This window comes from Odocoileus virginianus, chromosome X (assembly GCF_023699985.2).
Source record: "Odocoileus virginianus isolate 20LAN1187 ecotype Illinois chromosome X, Ovbor_1.2, whole genome shotgun sequence".
NCBI lineage: Eukaryota > Metazoa > Chordata > Mammalia > Artiodactyla > Cervidae > Odocoileus > Odocoileus virginianus.
The window spans coordinates 2,990,227-3,018,188 of record NC_069708.1 but is presented as its reverse complement, the minus strand read 5'-3'; the positions used below and the strand labels follow the sequence as shown (position 1 = coordinate 3,018,188).

The 27,962-nt window shown below is 37.2% G+C and overlaps 1 protein-coding gene and 1 pseudogene across 5 annotated transcripts in view; both read left to right on the top strand.

The window, feature by feature from the left end:
* Positions 1-27,962, top strand: part of POLA1 (DNA polymerase alpha 1, catalytic subunit) — a 300,499-nt gene that overhangs the window by 132,350 nt on the left and 140,187 nt on the right. For all 5 annotated transcript variants that reach the window (XR_011485784.1, XM_070462009.1, XM_070462007.1 and 2 more), the window contains 4 exons: positions 2,566-2,697; positions 7,174-7,348; positions 21,637-21,815; positions 23,491-23,622. Coding sequence is in view for 4 of the 5 variants with exons in the window: in XM_070462009.1 (XP_070318110.1) it covers positions 2,566-2,697; positions 7,174-7,348; positions 21,637-21,815; positions 23,491-23,622 (618 nt within the window). In the remaining variant the exon portion in view is untranslated. The remainder of the gene's footprint in view (positions 1-2,565; positions 2,698-7,173; positions 7,349-21,636; positions 21,816-23,490; positions 23,623-27,962) is intronic.
* Positions 25,238-25,416, top strand: LOC139033197 (U2 spliceosomal RNA; annotated as a pseudogene).

Sequence of the window (27,962 nt, the reverse complement as noted above, 5' to 3'; positions counted from 1 at the left end):
TCTTCTTCCATGATTTCTTCTCTCAAATGGTACAGGTCTTTCCCTCTCCAGATTGTCTGTAACACATAGTTCACCACTCCCTTCTGGCACATGTAGCTTATTTTAGAATTTTTTTTGAAGAATGGAAAGTCATCTAATAATGACAGATGGCCTAGAACCAGTGACTGTCTTACTCATCATGCAATAGTTTGCAATGCTTGAACTTCATGAATTATCACGGAGTGAAGGAAGTAATTTCTTCTGCAAACAGTGGGTTGCTCTATGCACCAAGAATCGTTGTGAACCTTGTGACTGCAGCTATGGGAAGCGCTGACCTGTTCCTGCTCTCGTGGGGCTTTTCTATTACAAGCTCACTTACTTTGCCTTCAGAGAACTTAAGTTGACAGTGTGAGTATATCCCATGATTTCTGGTGCCTTCCTGATTTATTTAGGTTTAGAAACCTCTGAGAAATAAATCATTAAGTCAGAGGAACCGTTATCCATCTGTCTTAAGTAACCTGTTATTTGATGAGAGAGTTGCAGACATTAGGAGAAATTCTAAGGCTGCATAGAAGACTGGATGTATAGTCTTAATTTTTATATCCAAATATCCTGTGCCTTGGCCTTAAAACTCATATTTCTTTTTTGTCAGGGTTATATCTGGTTATATTAATGCAAAGAAATAGAGGAAACAGTAGAATGGGAAAGACTAGAAATCTCTTCAAGAAAATTATAGAGATACCAAGGGAACATTTCATGCAAAGATGGGTTTGATAAAGGACAGAAATGATATGGACCTAACAGAAGCAGAAGATATTAAGAAGAGGTGGCAAGAATACACAGAAGAACTGTACAAAAAAGATCTTCATGACCCAGATAATCACAGTGGTGTGATCACTCACCTAGAGCTAGACATCCTGGAATGTGAAATCAAGTGGGCCTTGGAAAGCATCACTACGAACAAAGCTAGTGGAGGTGATGGAATTCCAGTTGAGCTATTTCAAATCCTGAAAGATGCTGCTGTGAAAGTGCAGCAAATATGGAAAACTCAGCAGTGGCCACAGGACTGGAAAAGGTCAGTTTTCATTCCAATCCCCAAAAAAGGCAATGCCAAAGAATGCTCAAACTACCGCACAATTGGACTCATCTCACAGGCTAGTAAAGTAATGCTCAAAATTCTCCAAGCTAGGCTTCAGCAATATGTGAACCTTGAACTTCCAGATGTTCAAGCTGGTTTTAGAAAAGGCAGAGGAACCAGAGATCAAATTGCCAACATCTGCTGGATCATCAAAAAAGCAAGAGAGTTCCAGAGAAACATCTATTTCTGCTTTATTGACTATGCCAGAGCCTTTGACTGTGTGGGTCACAACAAACTGTGGAAAATTCTGAAAGAGATGGGAATACCAGACCACCTGACCCACCTCTTGAGAAATCTGTATGCAGGTCAGGAAGCAACAGTTAGAACTGGACATGGAACAACAGACTGGTTCCAAATAGGAAAAGGAGTACGTCATGGCTGTATATTGTCACCCTGCTTATTTAACTTATATGCAGAGTACATCATGAGAAACATTGGGCTAGATGAAGCACAAGCTAGAATTAAGATTGCTGGGAGAAATATCAGTAACCTCAGACATGCAGATGACACCACCCTTATGGCAGAAAGTGAAGATGAACTAAAAAGCCTCTTGATGAAAGTGAAAGAGGAGAGTGAAAAAGTTGGCTTAAAGCTTAACATTCAGAAAACTAAGATGATGGCATCTGGTCCTATCACTTCATGGGAAATAGATGGGCAAACAGTGGAAACAGTGTCAGACTTTATTTTTTTGGGTTCCAAAATCACTGCAGATGGTTATTGCAGCCATGAAATTAAAAGACGCTTATTCCTTGGAAGGAAAGTTATGACCAACCTAGAAAGCATATTAAAAAGCAGAGACATTACTTTGCCAACAGAAGCCCGTCTGGTCAAGGCTGTGGTTTTCCCAGTGGCCATGTATGGATGTGAGAGTTGGACTGTGAAGAAAGCTGAGTGCCAAAGAATTGATGTTTTTGAACTATGGTGTTGGAGAAGATTCTTGAGAGTCCCTTGGACTGCAAGGAGATCCAACCAGTCCATCCTAAAGGAGATCAGTCCTGGGTGTTCATTGGAAGGACTGGTGCTGAAGCTGAAACTCCAGTACTTTGGCCACCTCATGTGAAGAGTTGACTCGTTGGAAAAGACCCTGATGCTGGGAGGGGTTGGGGGCAGGAGGAGAAGGGGATGACAGAGGATGAGATGGCTGGATGGCATCACCGACTCTATGGACACGGGTTTGAGTAGACTCCGGGAGTTGGTGATGGACAAGGAGGCCTGGCGTGCTGCAATTCATGGGATCGCAAAGAGTCGGACACGACTGAGTGACTGAACTGAACATGAAGGAGAGAGGAGCCTTGAGGATGGAATGTCTAAAGAGCCTGTGGCAGTATTTTCTACATATAGCTTTCTGTCATGTTTATGTGGCTGATGTGATTCTAGCAAAGATATGTTTTGTGTATATCTGTATGTGAAGGGTTTTATTTTAAAGTTTGGGGCTTTTTCTCTCTTAGGCATTGACCAAGGATCCCCAGGATTACCCTGATAAAAAAAGCCTACCTCATGTACATGTTGCCCTCTGGATAAATTCTCAAGGAGGAAGAAAGGTGAAAGCTGGAGATACTGTGTCCTATATCATCTGTCAGGTAAAACTATCATAATGAATAACACTTACACCACTTCCACACCCAGAATAAAAACCAGATCTCTACAGTGTCTCATTTGACTGAAGTAACTGATGCTGTAAAGAGAAGGTTTAGTCTTGGTTGGTTTTACAGCATTTAAAAACATAGTCAGAGTTATGACATATTTTGTTAAAATTTTCATAAAACTTTTGAGACCAGTGGTTTGTTGTTGTTGTTGTTGTTTTTTAAGACCAGTGTTTTGGTTGAGTGAAACTACTTTGGTGAGACAGGTATATAACAGTTGCTACAGTTTAAATTTGAAATGAACTTGAATGAAAGCGTATAGCAGTTTGTGCATGTGTCCAGCAGTAGTCCTTTATCGTCCCTTTTGCAGCAGTTTCCATTCTGAATATTGGTAGAATAAGAGAGTAAACACTAGCCTGTTCAAATAATTACTTGAAAAAATGAAATGCGTGGTTATATGGAAAAAGGTGAGACATCCTAGAACCATACCTTATGAAGAAAACACAGATTATCTAACAAGATCCCTTTTTAATTCTTTATTTTAAATGGAGTGGGCCTACAACCCACTTCTTGCCTTCTCTCTGTTCCATGAGGCATCTCTAAGGAACTTCTAGGTCTTCTGGAATAGTTTTAAACCAGTAACCAGTTTCTTTTGAGAGTAGCATGCCTCTCACAGTTAGGGATGGGGAGAAAGGGTAGACCAGAAGGGGTTTGGGTTTGGGGGAAATTGTTTTTGTTTATTTGTTTGTGTGTGTGTGTGTGTGGTTTTTTTTGGAAGCACTTAACTTCAGTCAAAACAAAGGAGGGAGTTGCATCCCTTCTCTCTGCTTAAAAAAAAAGTCAAAACCTATATCCAAATTTTTTACAGTTACTGTGGTATGGTCTGTTTACCAAAAGGCATAATTTATCTCAGTAACACTGTTTCTTTTTAATTAATCAAAGCATTGCATTTTGTTATTAAGTTAAAAAAAGATAAGCCTTGTAATATGATTGATCTTTGTCAAACTACCATCACTGTGTTTTTAAATCAGAGTCTTTTCAAAATGTAGGAGTCATCTGAATAATATCTGCTCGGAACTGTGGATGATGTACATAACAAATGATTTAAGTACATGGACAGGAATCAGCACTTGACTCTGTCTCCCTCCTAGGGTTACCCTTGATTAAGAACTGTTACAGAAAGCCAATTCCTGCAGGAAAATATTTCCATAAATGTCTGACTCGCTCAAGCCCTTAATGTGCTTTGCATATTGCCTTTGACAAGTCTCATCTCAAAAAAACAATTTTCATATTATGCAAATAAAGATTTTGGTAAATAGGCTAGTTTTTTTCCCCTTATGTCTTTATATACATGGAAAAGCTCTTAAGATTATTAATGACAGGAGCAGATGGCAATGTATAACTTTGAAAAATTATATAGGTTTTCTGAAATAGCATCTAAAAATGAAATGAAGTCACAATTATGTTTTGGCTGAACTTGGAATGGAGATGTATGGCCATATGATATATGTATTTCAAAAGTCAAGCTTATATTCTTTGCTGTATAAATATTAGGTCTTATAGTATCTTCGTCTTGGGTCTTACTGATATAAGAAAAGCTCAAAATGCAGATGCTAAATCCAATTTGTTGTATTTCCAACCCTTTTCCCGTTTGACTGGTTCTGGGTCTTATTTTTTTGTTAAAAAACAGTTCTTTTATTGATTTATTCTTCTTACTGTAGCCCAAGAAAAGCTATAGGACTTTAATTTGCCTTTGTCCCCTAGCAGTGGGGCATGCCCACTTTCAGTGTATTTGCTAAGCAAAGCTGCCTACCTCTTTTGCTTTTAAGCACTCAGATATTTTTTCTCTTTCCTAACACAATCATTTTTAGAATATGTTTCTGAAAATGTATGATGACACATTTTTAAGAGAACTGTTTACTGCTCTAAGCAAAGGTGCCCTCTCAGAATAGCATAGCTCCTAAACAGGTTCTCTTTTGTTTAAAATTTACATTTTGAATATAGTGCTCTCCTGATAACTTACTCAGACTATAAATTCCAATGAATTCAGAGAATAATGTTTGTGGTATGTAATAATTTACGTTGTAGTTCATAGTCTTATTAAACCTAATGTGAATTATTTGCAGAGATCTTAAATTAACCTCCACTTGTTGATTAAGTGTTAAATCCTTAATTATTTAACTTTCATCAGACGTTATTTTCATAAGGTATACCTTTAACATAATTGTTTCAAGGCTTCTAGTTGTCATCTGTTAAATCTCTTTGCCCATTGGTGTCCTAGTAAAGATGACCACATTGTTTGGAATGGATTTGACCGTGTCCGGTTGTCCTTGTGAAGTATGTACTTTGTAAAGTTCACAAATTACTACACTAGCAGTTCAGGGAAGTGCCAACCTTGCTTCTCAGTCTATTGTTAAGGTGTCTGCCATATGTTTTTGCATGTACCATGGATCTTGCTACATTTCAGAATTAGGTCTTTGATATGTCACAGCCTAAATGTTTTCCCAATATAACACAGGAAAACCTGTCATCGTTCCAATTCTTTTTAATTTAGTCATGTTTGAGCTCAGATTTTTAAAATATAATAAGAAATACGTTTGGGTCACTTAAGTTAAAACTCGTCTTTTGTGGGGATACTTAAAAAGTGCTTCAACTGAGAATATGCTTGGAACTTTGTCAGCTCTTTTTATAGACATGTCTTACATGGGAACATCTAATGATACATTGGAAAGTAACTCAAGCACCATTTAAAAAAAAATAATTTGCCTCCATAAATTTGGTTTTTATTCGTTATTAAAATTTTTTAAAACTCAATGTTACTATAATCTTAAGGACAGATCAGTTTTTTTAAAAAACTGCAATTCTATTAATTGATCAGATTTCCTGTGTTTGTTAAAAGGCAGTCCGAATATAGTTGTGGTGCATGAAGACACTGCTCAAGGGTCTTTCATACTCTTTTTGTCATTGACATCTTATTCCCATCTAATAATTCAGACTTCTAAAACGGCAACAATTAAAGTTGATTAATTATGTCTAAATTCTCTTACTGTATGGTGAACTCCTGAAAAATAATTATAAACAAGTCGTTTAATCTGAGGTTTGCTTGCATGCTCAGTTGCTTCAGTCATGTCTGACTCTTTGCGACTCTATGCACTATATAGCCTGCCAGGCTCCTCTGTCCATGAGATTCTTCAGGCAAGAATACTGGAGTGGGTTGCCATGCCCTCCTCCAGGGGATCTTCCCAACGCAGGGATGGAACCTGGATCTCCTGCATTGCAGGCCGATTCTTTACTGCAGAGCCCCCAGGGAAGCCCCATAATCTGAGGTTTGCTTCCTTTCTTGTTCTTTCATTATATCTTAGCATAGTAGAAGCTGATTGATACACATCCTAGTTTGTTTCTGTTAGGAGCCTAGCCAGAGAAAGAGGCCATTGCCTACAGTTTGTTGTAAGACAGTGATGTGAAGGGTGGCCTTTGCTTTGACCTTGGCGTTAAACTGAGAAGGGACTGATTGTAGCAGGAATCAAAGAATAGGATTAACATTGTAATCAGTTTTGCAGAGCAGCTGAGCACTGTGAATAGTTAAAATTTATGAATCTGAACATTAAATTCTGTTGTTGCAGACAAGAGTGGAGTTAATTGTTGGATATTGGTCCAGTGGAGTGATGCCTTTTTGATTCACACATGGTGATGACATCACCCACAGGACTGTGTATGGGCCAGTTTACTCTTACCTGTTAATATCTTGTGGGCTTCCCAGGTGGCGCAGTGGTAAACAATCTGTCTGCCAGTGCAGGAGATGCAGGAGACGTGGGTTCAGTCCCTGGGTCGGCAAGATCCCTTGGAGAAGGAAATGGCAACCCACTCCAGTATTCTTGCTTGGGAAATCACATGTACAGAGGAGCCTGGTAGGCTGCAGTCCATGGGGGTCCCAAAGAGTCAGACATGACTGAGCCACTGAGCACACGCATGCATTATATCTTGTGCGTAGGTTACTGCTGTTGGGTTTCATGCTCTTGTCTTTTCCCCTTGCTCATTTGTTTCTCAGTGACACAGCTTTCATCAAGAGATGTTGAATACACATACACACCCAGTCTTTAAGATGGTACTATGACGTTAACATAATAGAAGGGTCACACAAATTTTGGTCATGGCTTCTAAAAGGCCTTTGTTAGCAAGTCTTCCCTGTGTGTTTCTGTGATATGGCAGGTGGAATTATTTAATCTAGTCATGTCATCTTGTTGGTTTCATGTTTCAACAAAAAATAGAACACAACACATGCTGGATTTACATTCCTGGACAGTGGGTGAGTCGTTCTCCTTGATCTTCCTCCCGTTAGATGCTTACGACCACCAACAGGTCAAAAGCACTTCTTGGGCTTTGGAATTGAATATATAAAATTTTAATTGTCCCTCTCTTTGGCCAAGAACGTATTATTTCTCACAACTTTCCCTGTACTGTGTCCTCTTATAGGATGGTTCAAACCTCACTGCAGGTCAGAGGGCCTATGCACCCGAGCAGCTGCAGAAGCAGGACAATTTAAACATTGACACCCAGTACTACCTGGCCCAGCAGATCCACCCAGTCGTGGCTCGAATATGTGAGCCAATAGATGGAATCGATGCTATCCTCATTGCATCATGGTTAGGTAAGTGTCCCAAGCTCCCTTATTTCAGCACCTGGAGATAGCAGACCATACCGTCCTCCCTTACCTGTCAGGAGCCTGTTTAGAGGCATGGTACCGCATTGAGCATTCTTCATTTGCAGTTGGGCATTTGTTCTTGTCATTGTTTGGTTAATGTCTATTTCCCCTCCTAGACTGTTGACCCCACAGACTTGCTACCTATGTAGGCAGATGCCTGCTCCCTTGCCTGCACTCAGCAGATGCTGAGAGGAGAGAGAGGAGGGAAAAGAAAGGATACGAGGAGGTTTTAGCCATCTCCTCGTCTCTGAGTTTATATCGTTGTCGCTTTAATCAGTGAACTTTCCTTAATAAGATTTATTGTATCTTGATTATTGTTTCCTCTTATCTCAGACTCTAAATGTGTTTTCGCATGAGAATGTACAACTTTTTTAACATTAAGACGTTTAAGTTGTATTTGATTCCCTTTGAATATCCTGCTGTCGCTTTTTAAAATTTTTCTAAGATTGGACTTTTTATCTTCTAGGAATTAGTTGATACCTAACTTCTTATCATCTCTGGAGGTTCCATCCAACCCTGACAGCTCATTCTTTCTTTGACTTTTTGCCAGGTCATCAGATTGTCATCTCTTGCTTGGAAATGTATTTCATAACCAGCCCTGATCACATTTCTAGATGACCAGCATATTGAGAGTTATATTGCTTTAAGGTCTCTCCTCTCTATGCCATTGTACACAACGATGAATATTTTTAGGATAACTGCCTAATAAAGTCCCTGGCTAGCTCCTCACTATCTGTAAGTCCAGTTGCCACTGACATCTTATAGGCTGTGACTTGGGCAGTTATAGACTAACTTTTCTAGCTCTAGCCTTTATTTCTAGCTCAACTTATTTTGTCCTCTAAATATGGCATTCCTTAATCTGTCCCTGCTTCATGGAAAATTCTCCACCTCCTCTCACTGAAATGTTTGACTTCAGACACAGGCTTTGGCATCATAGGGATCTGGGTTCACACTCTGGTTCTGTTGTTCATGAACTCTGGCTTCCGCAAACCTCTGAAGCTTGATGTCAGCCTTGGTCTCTGGAGTCATAAACTAGAGTTGTTCTGAAGGAGCCATTAGAGGTGCACTTGAGATGCTTCTCCCAGGCCTGGGCAGGGGTAGTGCCTGATCTTGGCCATGCCCCACTCACTGTCAGGCCTGTGCAGAAATATGTCCAAACTCCTCTAGTCCATCAGATTTGCATGCAGTTATCTCTTGGTGTGCGTTTGTGGACTGAGATTGGACAGATGAATCATCAAGTCACATACTTTCCACGCTGCTCTTGTTGAATGTGTTTCTGGGCTCCTCCCCGCCAGCATGCCCTCTTCGCCCCCTCACCTCCTTCTCTCCACTCTCCCATCAGTGTCTGCTCTGGAAGTGGAAACTCATTTTTGACATTTGCCTAAGCAAAACATAATTAGGAAGATAAAATTCTGCTACCCAAATCATCATATAATGTATTCTCAAAGTTGAGTTGTATTTGATGATGTTTATAAATCCTCAGCTGGGAGGAGGGAGCGTAAGTGCACAATATTTTTGAGCTTCCTTCTTTTTTTTTTTCCTCTCCTCTGCCTTTAGTGCTTACTCTATCAGAAACTGTAATAAGTCCTTTGCATATGTTATTTCATTTAATCCTTTTAGTAACCCCTTGAGGCTATGTTGTATCTCCTCCATTTTACAGAGAAGAAAGCTGAGGCTTAGAGAGGTAACTAACTTGGTCTTACCACATCGCTAGTAAACGGCAGACTGTGCTTGGACTGGGAATCAGCTCTGTGCGACTCCAAAGCTTTTGCTTGTACCACCACCACTTCTTACCTGTGAGAGGCTGTGACCCACGCCCTCAACCAGGAGTGGCATAGTGTGGATGTGAAGACCTGGGAGCTTCATCCTCTTCATGCTTCCTCTTCTCCCACTGATAAACCCCTGAACAAAGCATTTGTGTTTTAGAGGAGATCTTCCTGGTTTTAGTTTGGATCATCAAGAATCTGGTCCAAAGGTTAACCATTGCCCTTTTATTTCTTAGTACTGAATTTTCTGGTGGCCTAGAGCTGAGGAGAGGTAAATGAAACAGGTTTCATCTCTCAACTGACATTTAACAGATAAGGGTGGAGCCTTGTATTTCAGCAGAAGAGCCCTAGAGTAGAAGGTGGTAGATCCTAGTTGGTAGACAGGCTGATGCCAACTTGGATATCTCAAGACTGGCTGTACAAGGAGCAGACCAGACTGATTTTGTTAGTTCCAGGGTTGTATTTAAGATCCTTTTCATATCCATTAAATCGCAGGCACATTGTGGCTACTTAAAGGTAAACTTTCTCATCATTGTGGCTGTCTTATGAATCCAGTTTTCATGTATTATTTTCAAAGCTGGTAGGCTGGGGAGCTCCATCTTCAGAGGGTTCTTGGTGTTACTTAGCACCCTCAGTCTACTGAGGGGACCTTGTGACCATGTGCACATCGCCCTTTTCCTACCCCCATCTCCTGAAAGCTCCCGTTTTTGGGTAGAGCTGCTGAAGGGCCTGTGTCTCTCACCCTGAAGGAGCTGCGGCTTCTCCCCTTTTTATCTTTTTCTCATCTTTATCTTCTGCTACTTGACAGCAGTTTTTATGCCGAAGACATGTGAAGTTGTCATCATTGTGCAGTCTGCCTCCTCCCACCGCAGCCCCGGCATCACCAGCAGTATCCACATACCTATCTACATTTGTAGTAAATCTCCCAGTCCTTTATCTTTACTTCTTTGCTCTTAGGAGGGTCCACAGTAATGAAGTGCAGAACAGCAAGTGCCAGTCACCATGAAGATGTGTAGAAAATGTGGAAGCTGGCTGGGCAGATCTGTGTAAGCATCTGCCCCCTGCCCTTTTCAGGAGCTGCATTTTGATCTGCATCCTTTGTTCCTCCACCCCAAGGGAAAATTAGGGTGGCTGTTCTTCACTAGGGGATTCGAGGCCCCTGTTATCAGTTCTCACTTAGCCTGTGGTTTTAGAGGAGGAGGGAGGAGATAGGGAAGTGGTGGGAAAGGAAGGGAAGTGTTAGGGGGTGCCTGGTTTCTAAGAGGTGCAAGCTGTAGGCATAAAATTACTGTAATTTGTTTTTAAAGTTCTAAATCTGTTTTCTATATATTAAAAAAAACTGCAGTTAGTGAACTGACACTGTTAAATAAGTTGAAGTCTGCAAATGTACACATAAAATACAAGCCCTCCAACCGTCTAATCACAGACATAAAATAATTCTCTTGCTTTTAATGTAGTTTTTATCTTTGACTAATGAAATGTATTACAGTGTTGAAACTTCAGTGAAGTTTGCTACTTTGTCCTTTTAGCTAGTATAAAGAAATCAGGAATAATGGCATAATTTCATTTAGGAAAATTATTAAGTTCATGATTTTTTATTTTTAAGACTCCTTTGTGGAGAGCAACTATATTTTTCAACTACCTCTTTTTCTGTTGCTTTTATACTGCTTTCCTCGAAATGAAAGGCACGCATCAAGTGTTGGTTTTATCCTGTGGCTTCACTTTGGAAATTCTCTGACTATTTCTCCCTGTCAGAATACCTCCTGAAGTCTGTCTGGTGGCATGTTGCATGGCCAGGTGTTCTATATAGGAAGGTCATTTCAGTGAAAGGGAGAGAGGATAGTCTATTAAATGAGTGAATGAATAAGTCTGTTGAATTGAAAGAGAATAATTTGTTCTCCCTAATAACTAATGGTCCTCATTATCCCACAGTAAAATATGTATCATTTTTCTGAAACCCATGCAAGATTATTGCTATTGGGCTTAAATAAAGCTAAATTTTGCTCTTTTCCATCTGTGAATAGAAAAAAATATAGTATTACTCTTCTTATACAATAGCCCTATGGGAAACATGGCCACTAAAACTTGGAACTCTTAGCTTTTGTTCTCTAGACTATAGGTTTTTTTCTCTCTTGTTCTAATGAAAGCTCTCTATATTCTGTGGATGAAATATTCACAGTATGCCCCAACATCCAGATAGTCTTCTGTACCTAGCAAAACAGGCTGGGGATGAGAATATTCTAAAGTTCATTCTTGAATTTCATCTTTTAATAAATTTATATTTAATGCATGACAATACTTAAAATTATATAATATCTTTACTCTGATGAGGAGTGATTTTGTATAATAGCTTTCAAGTACATTTCTTCATGGTCAGTTATAAAATTTCAGGCATTTGGCTATCAGGGCTGTTTTTTCATTGGTCCTGAGAAATTATTGATGTTTGAAGAACAAGAGAATTTAAAATTTAACCTTTAAAGTAGTGCTTAAAACAAGGCAACACACTTAAGCCAGTGTGTTCTTGAGTTAAATTGGAAAGTAAAAACCCCTCTTTTTATAAAATGGCCATGCCACCTTACAGAAGGTGGTTTCTGTCAATACACAGAGTTCAGTAGCATTTTCTAAGAAATGAAATGCCACCACGGGCCATGCCATGTATGGGTGTGCCTTTGGTAGACCTGGAGAGATATACATACAAAGGTGGTGGTGGGAGTGGAATGATGCCACCAGCAGGTGCCTCAGGCATTGATATGAAGAGTTTGCCTTTTTTCATGATTAAACTCTCAGAAGAATGTATATACATGACCATCATTTCCAAGCCTTAAATATTTAATTTGACATAATTTATAATAAAATTTAAAACATAAGATTACACCAAATGCAATGTAGGATAGTAAGTCTTCTCAGCAGATAAGAGCCCCCTCTTCCAGGCTGGGTGCCAATCCAAGCATGTCACCGAATGGCTCATGCTCCTGGCTTTCTTATGCATCCTTGGAACAGATGAATGTTGAAGACCTGAGTAATGGGTGCTGTGAAGGGTACAAAGTTGAGTTGGCTGAGGCTCTTCAGTTACAGCCCAGCCTGTTGAGTCAGTTTCCCTCTTGTGGGAAAATCTAGGGCCAGCACAAGTACATATCCCAAAAGAGGCAAAATAAATTTTTCAGCGTTTTGGAAGAAGCAGAGACCACTTCTAGCTGGGGCCACCCAGGAAGAGTTTATAAAAGTGGAGATCTTTGAGGCACTGTGTGTGTGGAGTTGGGAGTGGCTATCTGTGTGTCTGTGCTTTCAGCCTAGTGATGAGCAGCAGAGCCCTGACTTGCAGGCCATCCCAGCTGCTCTTCAGGGCACATGAGGGAGTTCACGGAGAGTCTCACAAAGGGTATTCGTTGCACTGCATTGCACCTCAGTCTTTACAAGGTGAGCACACAGTACTTGTCCCTGTGACCCAGGTTCACCATGCCAAAGGCCTGCAGTGGCACTGTTTACCTGATTCACGCATGCCTCTAAGAACTTAGAGCCACACCAGAGCATGCTGAGAGGAATTCCTCTGAGTAGTGATTTCTTACTCTGACTTTGTAAGGCTTGGAGTTTCAAAGGAAAATGGAGATTTCCCAAATTATTTAAGTTTGATCCATTTAAAAAAATTTAACTCATTGAGGAGTAATTGGAAAATATAATTGTATGTATTTAAAGTGTACAGTGTGATGACTAGATATATGTTTACATTGTAGAATGTTTACCAAGATCAAGATAATTAACATAATCATCACCTCACCCTTCTATGGGGCAGGAGTAGTGTGGTGAGAATGCTTAAGATCTCCTTGCAGCAACTTTTAAGTATGTGATACTGTATTATTAATTATAGATCAGGATTTTAAAGATCATCATATTAAACATACTAAAATGACGCCAAGACTGTGTAGCCTATAGAAAAATGGGTAAGATGTAATAAAATGAAAAAGAGCTGAGTATAGCATTGTGCACAGATACTTAAACTATGTAAAATGTATACATATAGATAATTCAGAAAAGGGTAAAGATGATGAGTTTTAGGTTCCTCCTTTGTTGAAAAAATATAAATATTCTTACAACTAAAGTAAGACAGTTTTTATAAAATCAGATGGGAATAGCATTGAAACATGTATATTATCATATGTGAAATAGATTGCCAGTCCAGGTTCGATGCATGAGACAGGACACTCAGGGCTGGTGCACTGGGATGACCCTGAGGGATGGGATGGGGAGGGAGGTGGGAGGGGGTTCAGGATGGGGAACACATGTACACCCATGGCTGATTCAGGTCAATGTATGGCAAAACCACTACAATATTGTAAAGTAATTAGCCTCCAATTAAATTAATTTTTAAAAATCAGATGGAAAAAATGGTTAAGCAGTTACTAACTCACTTTTAAAAAGGTGGGTGTTTAGGAACCTGTAGCCTGACTCTGCACATCACCCCCCACCCTATATCGACCAACATAGATGGAAAGAAGAGGATTTTGCTGTAAGAGAAGCAAAATCTTTTCTTGGTCTATTCCTTTGTGTTATTTTCCAAATATTTTTTCAGCATAAAGTTACCGTGTTTTCTCACATCTAAAAATAGGAAAGAAGATACTTCCCAAGTTTTTTTCTTGCTTAGAGGTACAGGTCTCATTAAGTTAAAATTCACGTTCAGGGCTATCATCAAGGGCATTAAAAACAATCCTGTCTAGCAGGATTATTTTTCTCCATCATGATTGTGGGAGTTATCTTTTGCAAGGCAGTAAAACTCTTGGGAGTTTACTTAACCCAAAGGTTTGGATATTATTTCTTTTAAAATACTCAGACATTTCTCATTTATCTTATGGAGAGGTTTGTTGCTGTGAAAAGCAGGTTCAGTTGCTTGCCACTTGTATAGTCAGTTGTTTATCATTTAGTTGGATCTGTAGTATTTTAAATTTTTTTATTATAAAAAAATTCCAAACATGTGTAACAGTAGAGAGAACTGTGTAAGGAGCTGCCATTTGCTCACCACCCAGCTACAACCATTCTGCAGCTGTGGCCAGCCTTCCTCCTCTTCACCTCCTCTGATGATTTTGAAGTGAACTCTAGACATTGTATCATTTTACCTATAAATATTGGTATTTCATTTTGCATTTCTAAAAGGTAACGTTCCCCCCTTTTAGCATAAGTGTAACATTGTCACTAGGGGGAAAAACCCCCACAATTCCTTTTTTCATCACATATCCAATAAATGTATTTTCCAGTCATACTGTGAATGCATTTTTCCTTTAAAATGAAGCGCCTTCTTTGAACTGGAATCCAGTCAGAGTCCAAATGATAGTTAATCTTCTCTATCCCTTTTTTGTTTTTTGACCCTTCCAATTTATTTGTTAGAGAAACCGGCGATTTTTGTCCTATTGAATGTCCTTTATTCTGAAGTTTGCTGATTGTATCCTAGAGATATCCTTTAACACATCCCTCTGTCCTCTCTGTTTCTTGTAAAATAGTAGTTAGATCTAAAGACTTGCCCATATTTCGGTTCAGTTTAAATTTTTGCTAATCCAACTTCCTAGGTAATGGTCTGTACATTTGTGAGGAGATGCATAATGTCTGATTGGAATCTAACACATTTTGAAACAAACTCAGAGATATAGCATGAGAGATACTTAGTATTTAGTTTTCCTACCTTTTTCAGTGTGTATATTTTCTTTTTTTAAAGTTCAACTATAGTTGATATACAGTGTTATTAGTACTGTGTAGTGATTTGAGATTTCTATACATTATGAGATGATCATCACAGTAAATCTAATAATCCTCTGTCCCCATACAAAGTTATTGCAGTGTTATTGACCATACTCCTTATGTTGTATATTATATCCCCATGATTTATTGATTATATTACTGGAGGTTTTTACCTCTTAATCCCTTTCACCTGTTTTGCCCATCCCCCAACTCCCTCTCCCTTTTGACAGTCAGCTGTTTGCTCTCTATATCTGTGAGTTTGTTTTCATTTTGTTTTGGTTTTTAGAGTCCACGTTTATTGTTATCCTGTGGTATTCATCTTTCTCTATCTTATTTCACTTAGCATAGTACCCTCTAGATCCATCCATGTTGTCACAAATGGCAAAATTTCAGTTTTTAACGACTGAGTAATATTTCTGTGTGTGTGTGTGTGTGTGTGTGTGTGTGTGTGTGTGTACGTGCGCGTGCACACAACACATCTTCTTTATCCATTCATCTATTGATGGGTCCTTAGATTGCTTCTGTATCATGACTATTATAAATAATGCTTCAGTGAGCATTTGAGTCATGTATCTTTTTGAGTTAGTGTTTTTTTTCCCCTGATAAATACCAGATGCTAAATTGCTAGGTGGTATGACAGTTTTATTTTTAATTTTTTTGAGAAACCACAATACTGTTTTCCAGTAGTAGTAGTTGTAATAATGTATAATCCCACCAACAGTGCACAAGGGTTTCCTTCACACCACATCCTAGTTATTTGTTGTCTTTTTAATAGCCATTCTGACAGGTGTGAGGTGGTATCTCACTGTGGTTTTGATTTTCATTGCCCTGAGGATTAGTGACGTTGAGCATCTTTTCATGTGCCTGTTGGCCGTCTGTTTGTCTTCTTTGGAGAAATGTCTGTTCATGTTCCATGCCCATTTTTAAAATCAGGGTTTTTTTTTTTTTTCCTTTTTTTTTTGGTGTTGAGTTGTATGAGCTTTTTGTATATTGAATATTAACTCATTGTCAGATATATTATTTGCAGATATCTTCTCCCATTCAAATGGGCTGCCTTTTCTTTTGTGAATAGTTTCCTTGTCTGTGCAAAAGCTTTTTAATTTTATGTGACCCTGTTTGTTTAATTTTGCTTGTTTCCCTTGCCTGAGAAGATACAGCCAAAAAAATATTGCTGAGACCAGTGTCAAAGATGGTACTTCTTAGTTTTTTCCTAGGAATTCTATTATTCAAGTCTTATATTTATAAAGTCTTTAATCCATTTTGAATTTATTTTTGTGTATGGTAAGAGAAATCAATATGAATTTCTTATATAACGTATTTACAGAAAAGTTCACAAGAACCTAACTGAACAGCTTGATGAATTTTCCCAAAGTAAACACATACCAGTGTAGTCAGTCCTGTGCACAAGAAACAATATATTACTGTATACTCAGAAGCCCCTCCTATCTCCTTCTAGAGATTATCCTCCATGCCCCAACAGAAGATTACTATAATGACTTACAGCATCATAGATGAGGTTTTCTTATATTTCAATGCTGCATAAATTATGTCTGGCTACTTTCATTCAGTCTGTTTGTGAAATGGGTCCATGTGGTCATACTTCATTTCTGTCTACTATGAATATCTCACACTGTATGACTACCTACCAATAGATTCTTTCCACTCTGGGTGGTTATCAATATTAGGCATTCTTGTACATATCTTCTGTTGAAAAATTATATGTATTTCTGTTGGGTATATACTTAGGAGCAGATTGGCTTCGTCATAGCGGGCATATATGTTCAGTGTTAGTAGATGTTACCAATTATCTAACATGGTTCTACTAATTTAGAGCTGCTACTGGCAGTGTTTGAGTGCCTGACATTACTTGGTGTTTTCCTCTCTTCTTCATTTCATGTTATGGCATAATGTTATGGTTTTAATTTGTGTTTCTTTTTTTTTAAATTTGTGTTTCTTTGATGACTAGTGCAGTTGAGCACCTGTTGTCATGCTTATTGGCCATTTGAATATCTCCTTTTGTAAGAGGTCAGTTCAAGTCTTTTTCTATTTTACTGTTGAGTTGTCTTTTTCTTACTGATTTGCAGGCATTCCTTATATATTCTAAATGAGTTCTTTGGTAATATATGTTGCAGATGTTTTTTATTTGGAGTGCTTTCTTCTAAAGGATAATTTACCTACCGTGCATATCACACAGTCAGTGTATCAAAACACAGAATATTTCAATTGCCTAGAGAGTTCCCTTGTATTCTCCCCAGTCCATACTCTCCCTCTCACAAAAGGAGCCACTCATCTGATTTTTATAACCATATGTTAGTTTTGCCTGTTATAGAATTTTACATAAGTGATCTCCTCTAGTATATGTTTTTTTGTGTTCACCTTCTTTCACTTAGCATATTTTTGAGATTCATACGTCTTGTTGCCTGTATCAGTATTGTCTTTTTCATTGCTGAGTAGTATTCCATGGTATATGCTACCAGTTTGATATTCATTCTCCTGTTGATGGACCTCAGATTGTTTCCAATTTATGATTATTATGAATAAAGATGCTATGAACATTCTTATACAGGGCTTTTTATGGGTGTAGCATTTACCTTTTAAAAGTTCATTTAAGTATTTTTTTCTTTAATCATATTAAAATTTCAGTTTGTTTATTGTTCTCTAGGAAGTCCACATATATGAAGGCATGGGTTCATGGAAAAGATTCGTTTCCTAGAAAAAATTTTTAGGAAAAAATATTCACATTAGGATTAATTAGCTTCCCTAGTATTTTAAGTGATTCGTTTAAGGAATACTTGTGAATACCAGTTACTCTACTCATTTGGAATTTTATTCATATGGATTTTTCCTACTTCCCTATAGTTGTATGAACATATGTAATTGACTTTACTGTAGTTATTTGCAGTTGCACTAGTAAAGACCTTGTCTTTTGGAAGATGATTATTTAGTCAAATATATCAGCCTCCCAACCTAACACCCTGAGTTTGGAGCATTTTAAATACTCCTTGAGAATGGGGACAAGTGAACATTCTAAAAACAGATAAGTAGTTTACAACTGTTAGAAAATACAATGGTAGAAAAAATAATCCTGTTCTAAATGTTACATTGGAGGTATGTGTGATAAGAATGGGGCAATCTTAAGTAAAAAACCACTCCTGAACTCATCCTGTCCAATGCTCATGATGTTACTTTCTATAAATACTCTTGAAATATGAGAGCTTTGATCCTGTTGCCAAAATAATGTGAGATCCTATAAATTTTCTAATTATAAATGACAGTATTTTAATTTAATTCCACTGTGCCTCTGTCCTGTCTCGTCGTTGTCGCCCTCCCCCCACACCCCCACTCCAGCCCAAGAAAAATGGTGTGACTGGATCACTACAAGTCACAGGGTTGAATTAAAGCACCCATCATTTCCATGACTGCTCTTCCCCCACATAACTGGTGCCAAGTGCAAGTAGGCTGCTCCTTCTTTTATTCTGTGCCGGACCAAATGGTTAAAGTTATCTGTCAAAAGCTAGTCTAGTAGAAGTTATTTTTCTCAACTGGGACATAAAGTCTGTTTCTTTAAGACAGTTCGGGAAAGCTCTGCATAGAAGAGATAAGGAATTTGGAACTGAGTTTTGTATCTCTTGGTTGCTCAAAGACTACTTTGATTACTTACTGTGTAGTGTGCAGTTTAATATTGATTATACAGTGTATATGCATGTATGGAAACTGTGATCATAAAGAGTTTGCTTTAATGTCATTTCTGACAATAATGTTTAATTTTGGAGGGACAGTAATTACAAATGGAGTTCTATGTAGCAGTTGTACTTTGCACATTTTTAAATTCCAAATCTACCTCTAGGTGGCAGCACTAGATACTTTTTCCCTGTTTTCACTCCAGGCTTAATGATTTATGGTATAAGTAGTAAAACTTTTAAGTTTCCTGAAACTTTGAAATAAGCTGTTTATTGCCAGTTTTGTGCATATTTGGAAAAAGTAACTTACATGTTGAATAAGTTTGGTGTTTAAACGTGAATTTTAACCTTAAAAAAGGATTCCAGCAGTAATGATCCATATTTTTAACATGACTACTTAATAAATATGTTTTCTTAAAAAGATTTAGCACTCTGTGATTTGCCTGTTGAACTTAAAATTGTCCTTCCAAGAAAATCACTTCTTTGTGATATTTTTATATCCAAGTAACTTCTACAAGGGTTGTTATATACCTATTATTTTAAGGTTATTACAATGTCTTCTCCCTATTTTATATTTTAAAAATATGCCATTTTGACTTATGGCTAAAAGTGCTGAGATGAAGTCCCTTTTCTTAGAAAAAATCAGCTTGTGAATAAATCTGAAGTAGTTAGCTGTGCCAGTTGGTTTTGTGATTGCCCTGGGCAGATAAGGGTGGTTTGTGGCAGTGGACATTTAAAGAAGACGTTTCATAAGGCCTGGTAATTTTTATAACTCTCAGTCACTTGTTGGGCTTTTGGCCATAAGTATCAGGACAATCCATGTCCAGTTGTGGTGTGTTCAGCGGGCAAGCTGCCTCAGGTGTGCTCAGTGGATGTGGCTGGTAGGGAGGCCCGTAAAGAGCTTTCGTTGCTTCCTGGTTGCAGCCCAACCAGTTTTGTCGCAACTGTGTTTTGCACCACAGTTTTGCAACTGTGTTGCACACGGTTTTGTGTGCAAACCCAGCTTTGTTCCTTGATATTTAGGTTGTGAAAGAAGCTTGTCTTTTAGAAAACCGTTGCTTATTTTTTTTCATACTCTTTGAAGAGTATTGGCCTGGGAAATTGATGGAATAGTCATACCATCAGAGAAAAACTGGAGCTGCTTTCTCATAATCCCGAATAAAACAAGACATGTGAATACAGTTGGATTCACAACTAGAGGTTCAGGAATTTGCAGCAGTTACCCTTCACTGCAGAGAAGAAATGGCACCATTCACAGGTGTGGGCATGGTTTCTCTCACTCCGTTCCTCTGTCTGTCCTTGTCTTTAAATGAGAGGATATATATTCCCCCACACTTCACTAACTTGCTGTTTCTCTTAAGCTGTAGGTAACTTGTAAAATAAAAATGTATAGTGAGCCTTGGGGTCACATGGCTAGTGAGCTATGTGATCTATGTTACAGTAATTTATATCACTTACCAAGAACAGGCTTTCAATTTGTTTTGAATGTGTAGTCTTTGTTTTTATTATACACTATCATGTTGGGAAATACTCACTTTAATTACTACAAAGAGCAGCTATTAACTTGGCTGCAAAATGAACGTGCGTTTCATGTATTTTTCCAAATGTATAATTTTGAATGAATATTAAATGATGGATAAATAATGTTCACCCACTATTTTATTTTTTCATTCATGTGGCATTTGAGTGCTTTTTACATGATCGGCATCATTGAAAACGATTTGTCCTCTAATGTCTGATTTAAACTTTAAAAGTGCATAGTAGCTCCATTTTGCAGGTGAGAAAACCAATACTCAAGAATCGTTTCACTTTTTCTTTTTGAATCACAAAGTTATGCTTTTCTTTCCAACTCTGTCCACCAGCCAACTCCCCAGTGGGGTTTTTTTTTCCTTTTCATTCTTTTTTCAGCACCTTTCCGCTGCCAGAGTCAACCCTAAGTCTTTTATGATTATGAGATGTCACTTGACAGTTGACCAACTAGGATTTAGAACCTTGTCACTGAATTCTAAATATATCTGTTAGATTATCTAACTATGCAAGCTGTTGATAGAGATAAAACAATTTTTAGATATTTTTAGTATTTGAACTTTTATGTTCAGTGACTTTTACATTACTTATTTACCTTTATACTAAAATAAATATGATAGCTTTATTTATATTTCTAACCAAAAAATACCTACAATTCTTAGGGATTGCTAAGGAATGCTTTCAAGAAAATAAGATATAGAATGGAATAATTATCTTTAGGTATAAATTCATATAGTAGATTTTGACATGCTTTAGTCAAGGGTAAGTTAAATTGGTTGGCCTTAAAATCTTTCCTTTTCTTAAATAGCTTAGGGAAACAAGATAGTGTGAACTATGTATCAGTTGATTTCTTGTGTTGTTTTGATTGAAATATAGAAGGTATATTTGGCTTCAGGATTGTCAAGGGACATTTTGGCCTATAGAATTTGTAGATCATTGTTTTTGCACGTATTTTAAATTTCTGAATTCAGAACAGTAAAACCATGTTGCATTTTGACAGATGCTGCGACTGAATTTTAACCACTGAATTAGATAGCAACCTCCATGCTGTTAGCTACTGAGCCAAGATGAAATTGACCACCACATTGAAATCAGGGTTAGCAGTTGTGTCTGCACTTGAAGGAGCTGTAATAACAGTGAACTTCTTTTCCTTAATGGGATTTTTATTCTCTGTTTTCAGTTTTAATGGTAATACTTTGATTTTGGAGATTTTAATAGTGCATTTTTTGGGAGATTTTCATTGTAATGTTAAGAAAATAGTAAAAACCATCCTATAGAAGTAGTAGTTTCCAAATGCAAATGTCCAGTAGCATGTTTCTGCATTGTTTTGATGCAGTTTGTTTTGTTTATAATTTCCTTTAAAAAAAAAAAGAAGTCATTTGTCTTGGTGATATGAGCCTCTATCTTGAATTCAAATGGTTGTGTATGTATTTCATGAATTTGAAACAACTCTTGTGATTTCTTTGTAGTATTTTTAGGAGAAGGGAATTCCAATAATTGTACCTTTCTGAATTTATTTTTTCTTGGACATTAATAGGACTTGACCCCACCCAATTTAGAGTTCATCATTATCATAAAGACGAAGAGAATGATGCTTTACTTGGTGGCCCAGCACACCTCACGGATGAAGAGAAATACAAGGACTGTGAAAGGTTCAAATGCCCATGCCCTACATGTGGAACCGAGAATATTTATGATAGTGTCTTCGATGGTTCGGTTAGTTGTTTTTGTTTCTTTTGTGAGTGAACTAGTATAAAGTCCTCTTTCTCTCCACTGTATGTGTAAAAAGGAAAAAGAAAACATGTTTTTATGTGTTTAAAGAATTTTGGCATCATATGAATTCTGCCTTCACAACTTAACGTTGTTTCTGCTTAAAACCTCTTAATAGAGTATACTTGAATATTTGTTTTTGGCTTCCTAGAATGCTTGGCCTTGGTTTTTTAAATGGAATCTCCTAAAAATTCTAAATTATCTTAAAGTATTTTTATGGTAATTCCTTAATTAGTAACCTGTATTTCTCTACTCCCAGCCCAATTTATTAAGACTTAGAGCAATATTTTCCTTTATCTTAAATCAAGTTAATGGGAACTAAGTGTTTTTGGAAAATTTTTGTTTATCTTTACACATCCCACTTGCCTCCTTTTTGACAAAGTTACTCTGATGGTCTTTTATGCTGTCTTTGCATATCAGGCATTAAAAAAGTCACAAGGAGACATTTCTCTCAAGAAGTACTGCCAAAAAATGTATCATTGACCTTGGATCAGAACTTGAAACTTGGCCAATCTACTTGATTCCACTGCAGTGTTATACATGTACTAGCCATTGGCAAATGAGTAGGCAGCAGAACCATGTAAAACCTTGAAACTGAAAGAAAATATATCCTTTATCTAAATTAAAAGTAATTATTTTAAGTTAATTTGGACAAACAGCAGATGTTTTGCATTTTTTTGAATCAAAACAAAGCAGTCTTTGGAAGCAAGTGCAAGGAAGAGGCAGACACAGATCAGCAATACTTGCTAAATCCTTGAGTTTTGCTTCATTACAGCTGTAAATAAGATAGTTAATTGCATGGAGGCTTGACGACTTGCAGATGGGCTAACTGTGGAAGAGCCGATGTCAAGCTCTAAAATCTCTTCCACCTGGAATTGCTTAGTGTGGCGGGGTAGGGTTATATACCAGATTGGAGCAGGAAACCAAGATGTTTTAAGTATCAAGAAGGAAAACAAATGCTCCAGAAACCCCAACAGTTTTCCTGTATATTACATTTGCTTTGTCTTTGTTTAAAACAAAACAAAACATTTTCTCCAACTACTAATTCATTCTTTCAAATTTGTTCTCCTCTCTCTCCCCTCCCCCAAATACATTTGTAGGGGACGGGGTTACAGAAATTTTAGATTTGCTAAGCTAACAATGTGATCATTTTGTAGTGTAACACTTAATTTTTAGGCTTTATTCTTAAAAATTAAGTTGGCAGTACTAAGCAAACTATTGTCATTAATATTCTTGCATTGTCTTCAAGTTTGGAATGAATAAACACAAATTTAAAATTTTACTCAGTATCTCTAAGAAGCATGTTTATTTCCAGTAACTTGACTTCACTGGTATTTTCAGAGGGGAGACTACTTTATCCATGGAGTCTGCCATGTATTGAATGTAAAAAAAGTGATTTCAGGGTTTTCCCCTCAGTTTTCTTCTCCATTATCATGGTGACAAGAGTGGAAGGTATGTGTGAGTGAGGGGATCTTTGAGTGGAAAGTGGTTGAGAAAGTAAGGTTAAAAAGCTCACCAATAAAATGAGTTAAGAATATTGTATAGCAGGACAGCATGTAAGTTTTTAATCACAGAAACCTTTCCTAACCTTTTGTTTGTCTGTCTGTCTTAACTTCTGTAGGGAACTGATATGGAGCCCAGCTTGTATCGATGCAGTAACATCAATTGTAAGGCTTCGCCTCTGACCTTTATGGTACAGCTGAGCAACAAATTGATCATGGACATCAGACGTTGCATTAAAAAGTACTATGAAGTAAGTATCCACCGTGAGTTTCTTACATATGCAATTTACTTAGATTTGATACTTGTTTTAAAATGGTTTTTTGTATTATTGGGGTTTTTTTTTGGGAATTGAAATTTTGAAAAGATGAAGGAAAATGATTTGATTTTTCTATTGGGGATTTTCATCTCATTTTATTTTTAGAAATGAAGCTTTTGCTTTTAAGAAAAAATGAGAATATAATCAGGAAGAAGTTTAGTTTCTTGTTAGGTAAATAAAATGAAGTTAAATGGTCACTCAGATCTTTGGGCACAGGAGGAAAAGTCAATATTAACCTTTCTTTGGCAACTGGACCTGTAGTATCATGTATGGTGATTTTTAATAAACTGCCAACTAGCTAACACTTTGTGTTTATGTGGTAATCTAAACCATTTCATAGCTTAATTTTCCAAGGAAATCAGAATAAACATCTTTTAAATTTAAATGCAGTTTGTCATTTTAAAAGAGAATGTCTAATTTTTTATTAACATATAGTAAAAATTCCAAAAGAGTGAGTGAGCTGTCTGCATTATAAAGAAGCCTTTTTTTAAAGTTTTGGTTTTGTTTTTAACACATTTCATATGAATGCGTTTTTTCTCTTAAAAAGTTAAAATTTAAAAAAAACCCCACATTTCCTATTTGATTTTTCTTAGTGTTTCATTATGTCACTTGTCATCTAAAACAAATTTTCTTTTACTTTGAATGCTCACTGTAACTTATGTAAAGAGGCTACACTGACAAGGCATTTCCAAAAAATGCTCAGGTTCTTTTAGGTAAGACTCTTGACTTTGATCAGTATCATTTTATAATTTCTACTATATGTTACTTAACATACAACATAGCATTTTCTTCTTTAAAATCTAACTCATTAAATGAAAATCAAGTATTAGATCATTGGGATGAAGAGTGAAAACACAGAGTTCTAGTATTGTGATTTTTGGAGTAGAATAATTTATATTTGTCAAGGAAAAAAACCCAAGTAGGATTGTCTGAAGATATTTTTAAAATAGTAATTATGGCTACATTTTGGAAAGTCTGAAATATTTTAGTGAATAATCCTGTGCTGCACTTAATGAACATTTGGATGGGAATAAAGGTTATCTGCAGGTTCACATTCCGCAGTAGATGAAATGTTCAGTACGTGAAATGTTAGGCCTTTATTTAGCATAAAGAGCCCAAATCAAAACTATTCAGCTCTTTTACAGACCTCAGTGGGCAGAGCATGATTCTTGACTCTTGGGAAGAATTCTGAGTTTTCTCTCTGTGTTTAGTCTATCAGATTCTTCACCATGAAAATGTTAATACTAGGAGAAGCTCATCTATTTCCTTCTCTAAGAACAGACAATCTGTTTTGACTAAGTTAGGAATAGGCAGAAAAATGATCTTCTGAATAGTTAGAAATAACCCTAACTGAAAGATTGATTTCTAATTGTGTGTGTGTTGTGGGGGTAGTGGTTATATAAGTATTGTTCAAGCTAAATAATCTAGCTTTAGGCGTCCAGACGTTTAACCCAAGGTTTCTATAGCATTTAATTGTCTTGTCTATCTCACTTAACAGAGTTTTCCTGTTTTAACTGCCTGCTTGATTGACTTCCCTAAGGAATTTCTAATCACTTCTCGGCCTTTTGGCTAAGATCAAGTGTAAGGAATTTCTAATTAAAATACCGAAATGTCATTCCTATGACTGTCCTCAAAATTAGGAACCTATTTCTCTTTTTATTGACATTAGGCATATGTGATTGTCTGGGAGAGAAAGAAGTCCATTATTCATCCTTTTCCTGACCCCATGATGAACAAATGTTTCAAATATTCTCAAAATCAGAGCTTTTATATGTTATACTTTATCGTTATACTTTTTCAGTAGAGTGTTCTCTTTCTTCCTGACCGCAGACTTAAATGAACTTTGCCAGAAGAGGGATATGGTGTTTCTTTTGTGAAGGTGTCCCTAAATGATACTGGTTACAGTTAGTTCAGTGTGATACATGGTCGTGGTGGTACTCCTGCTGGAGGTCAGTAGACCAAGTGTACTGGTGTTGGTAATAAGTACTAAGGTTAAGTGTCTGTTCTCTGAAGCTAATGACCAAAAAGTTTCCTCCTATTTTGCAAGTTAGAAAATACTCCCTGTTGGACATAAAATTATATCCAGTGAGAGCCTCCATGTTTTTTTCATCTTAGTTTTAGAATCACTGCAGGTGAAGAACAACATGCGTTGAGAAAGGAGTCATCTCCATAAGGAAGGAGATTTAGTAAGACAGTGGAGGAGTAAGGTACTTAACCAGACACTATAACCTGCCAAGGAACATAGTTCTAGATCACTGAGAAATCTGGTTGTCAAGAACAAAGGGGCCAAAGTTTAGGGTAACAGTATACTTCTTAATCACTCTTCAAAAAATATGCCACACATTCTGTTATTTTCTGTTATGAATAAATAGTGCTGTATGAATAAATGTGATGGAACAAACATTAAAAGTTTTATATATCTGAGAATCAGTCTACATCATATCATAATATTTTAATGTTGGCTCCTTTAATAAGAGGGGAAATGCTTTTTTCTCTCAGGAGGAAAATACCTCTAATGCTTTATCTCAAGATTTGATGAAGCACTGGAAGACTTTGAGGCAGCACAGAAAGCTCTAATTCAAAGTGGATTTCATGCCCTGGTCCTAATTGGTTCCTCTGTACAAAGTTAAAATTGAATGATATTTTTTGAAAAATCATAAAAAGCCAGTTTAAAGACTATATCTCTAAGCTTTTAAGGATGTTTTTGAAAGACTCGATTTTACAGTGAAAAATTGATATGTGTTCCCCCTCCCCTTAAATTCTGCTTTAGAAGAGCAAATAGGCACACACACACACACACACACAACACACACACACACACACAAGGGGAGAGAAACACTAGCTAATCTAAATTGGGAAATGAAGAGGGCTTTTTTTAAGCATGAAAATTTCATCATCTTGTCAGCTGGCAGAATGCCTGCTGTGTGGATTCACAAAGGCTAAGAATTACACTTTCATGAAATTTTCCTCACTAACTGCCCTGGTTAATTTGAAAGATAACCCACTGTTCTAATTCATTCCTCAATTGGGCGGTGCAGGTTTTATCTTTGATCTGACAAAGCATTTGTGTTAATCGTTTTGGCCCTCCACTAGACACTCTTGGGATTGTGCTTTTACAATAAATGTGTCTGTGATAGCTCTTTAGTCTATTATACTTACAATAGATCCATAGAACTGGTAATTAATTCTCCACTGCTTTGGAAATGGGAAGAATAGGTGTAGCTCTGTCAAGTGCTGCTGGGAAGTTTGTTTAGCTGGTTCATTTTTGAAGTGTTCCCCTCAGCCATCCATGAAGCAGCTACAGAAGAGCCTGAGATTGAGATGCTGCCCACCCTGAAGACTTGCTGATAAATGGGAAATCTGACCCCTCTTGGTACCTGGGAGGGGGTAGTGGGTCATTTACTTTCATCTCAAGTACTATTAGTTATAATGTACATTAAACCCTTATTTTAATACTTAAAGAGCCTTTAGTTGCTAAAGGTGGATAGTCAGCTAAAATATGCTCCTCAATTCTCATTGATGGCTTATGCAGGTTTTAGAGTGTTCCAGTTGGATGAAATGTATTCCTCACCAGTCTTGTAGTGTTGCCAGCCACTTGTAAAGGAGCATTACTTAGGGCATTTCACTATGGTTTTTAAACAGCAGTATTGCTGGCCCTCAATCAAGAAAAATTAAGTGACTAGCTAGTCAGTGCTATGCATATGATAACATTCATTAGTTGCTAGGACCAGAAATCAGTGGTTGAATTCCTTAGGAATTTGCTGTTGGTTTTACAGTCTCAGAGTTTTTGTAACATAAGCTTTCTGAGGACAGGATCTGTACTTTTCTCTGATGTCTCATCTGTGATCTCTCTTCCAGCCCTTTGCTCCTGGTAGCATATGCATTTTAATATTTAGCAATATACTTCCTTGTTTTTTTCTTTAAATTTCTGTTTTTGCACTGTTCTCATATTGGCAGATGGTTTATTAGTGGTTCACAAGATTCTCAGGCTCACAAAAGACTCCATAGTATTTTGGAATGAAAGCATTGGCCCTTTGTTACCCCGTCTTCTCTATTTTATGTCATTTATTACTGTTGATTTCAATATATGCCTGTCTCCAAGTTTATAGCCTTAATTTGTTGTCTCCCCAAAGCAAATATCAGGCAAAGAGGCATTGACCAGAAATATTTTTGTCATGACACAAAATCACATTGTGTAGAAACATACTTTTATTGTCCTGATACGAATCTCACTCTTAACTACACAAGGTGGCAGAGAGTGGCTGCCTCACCAT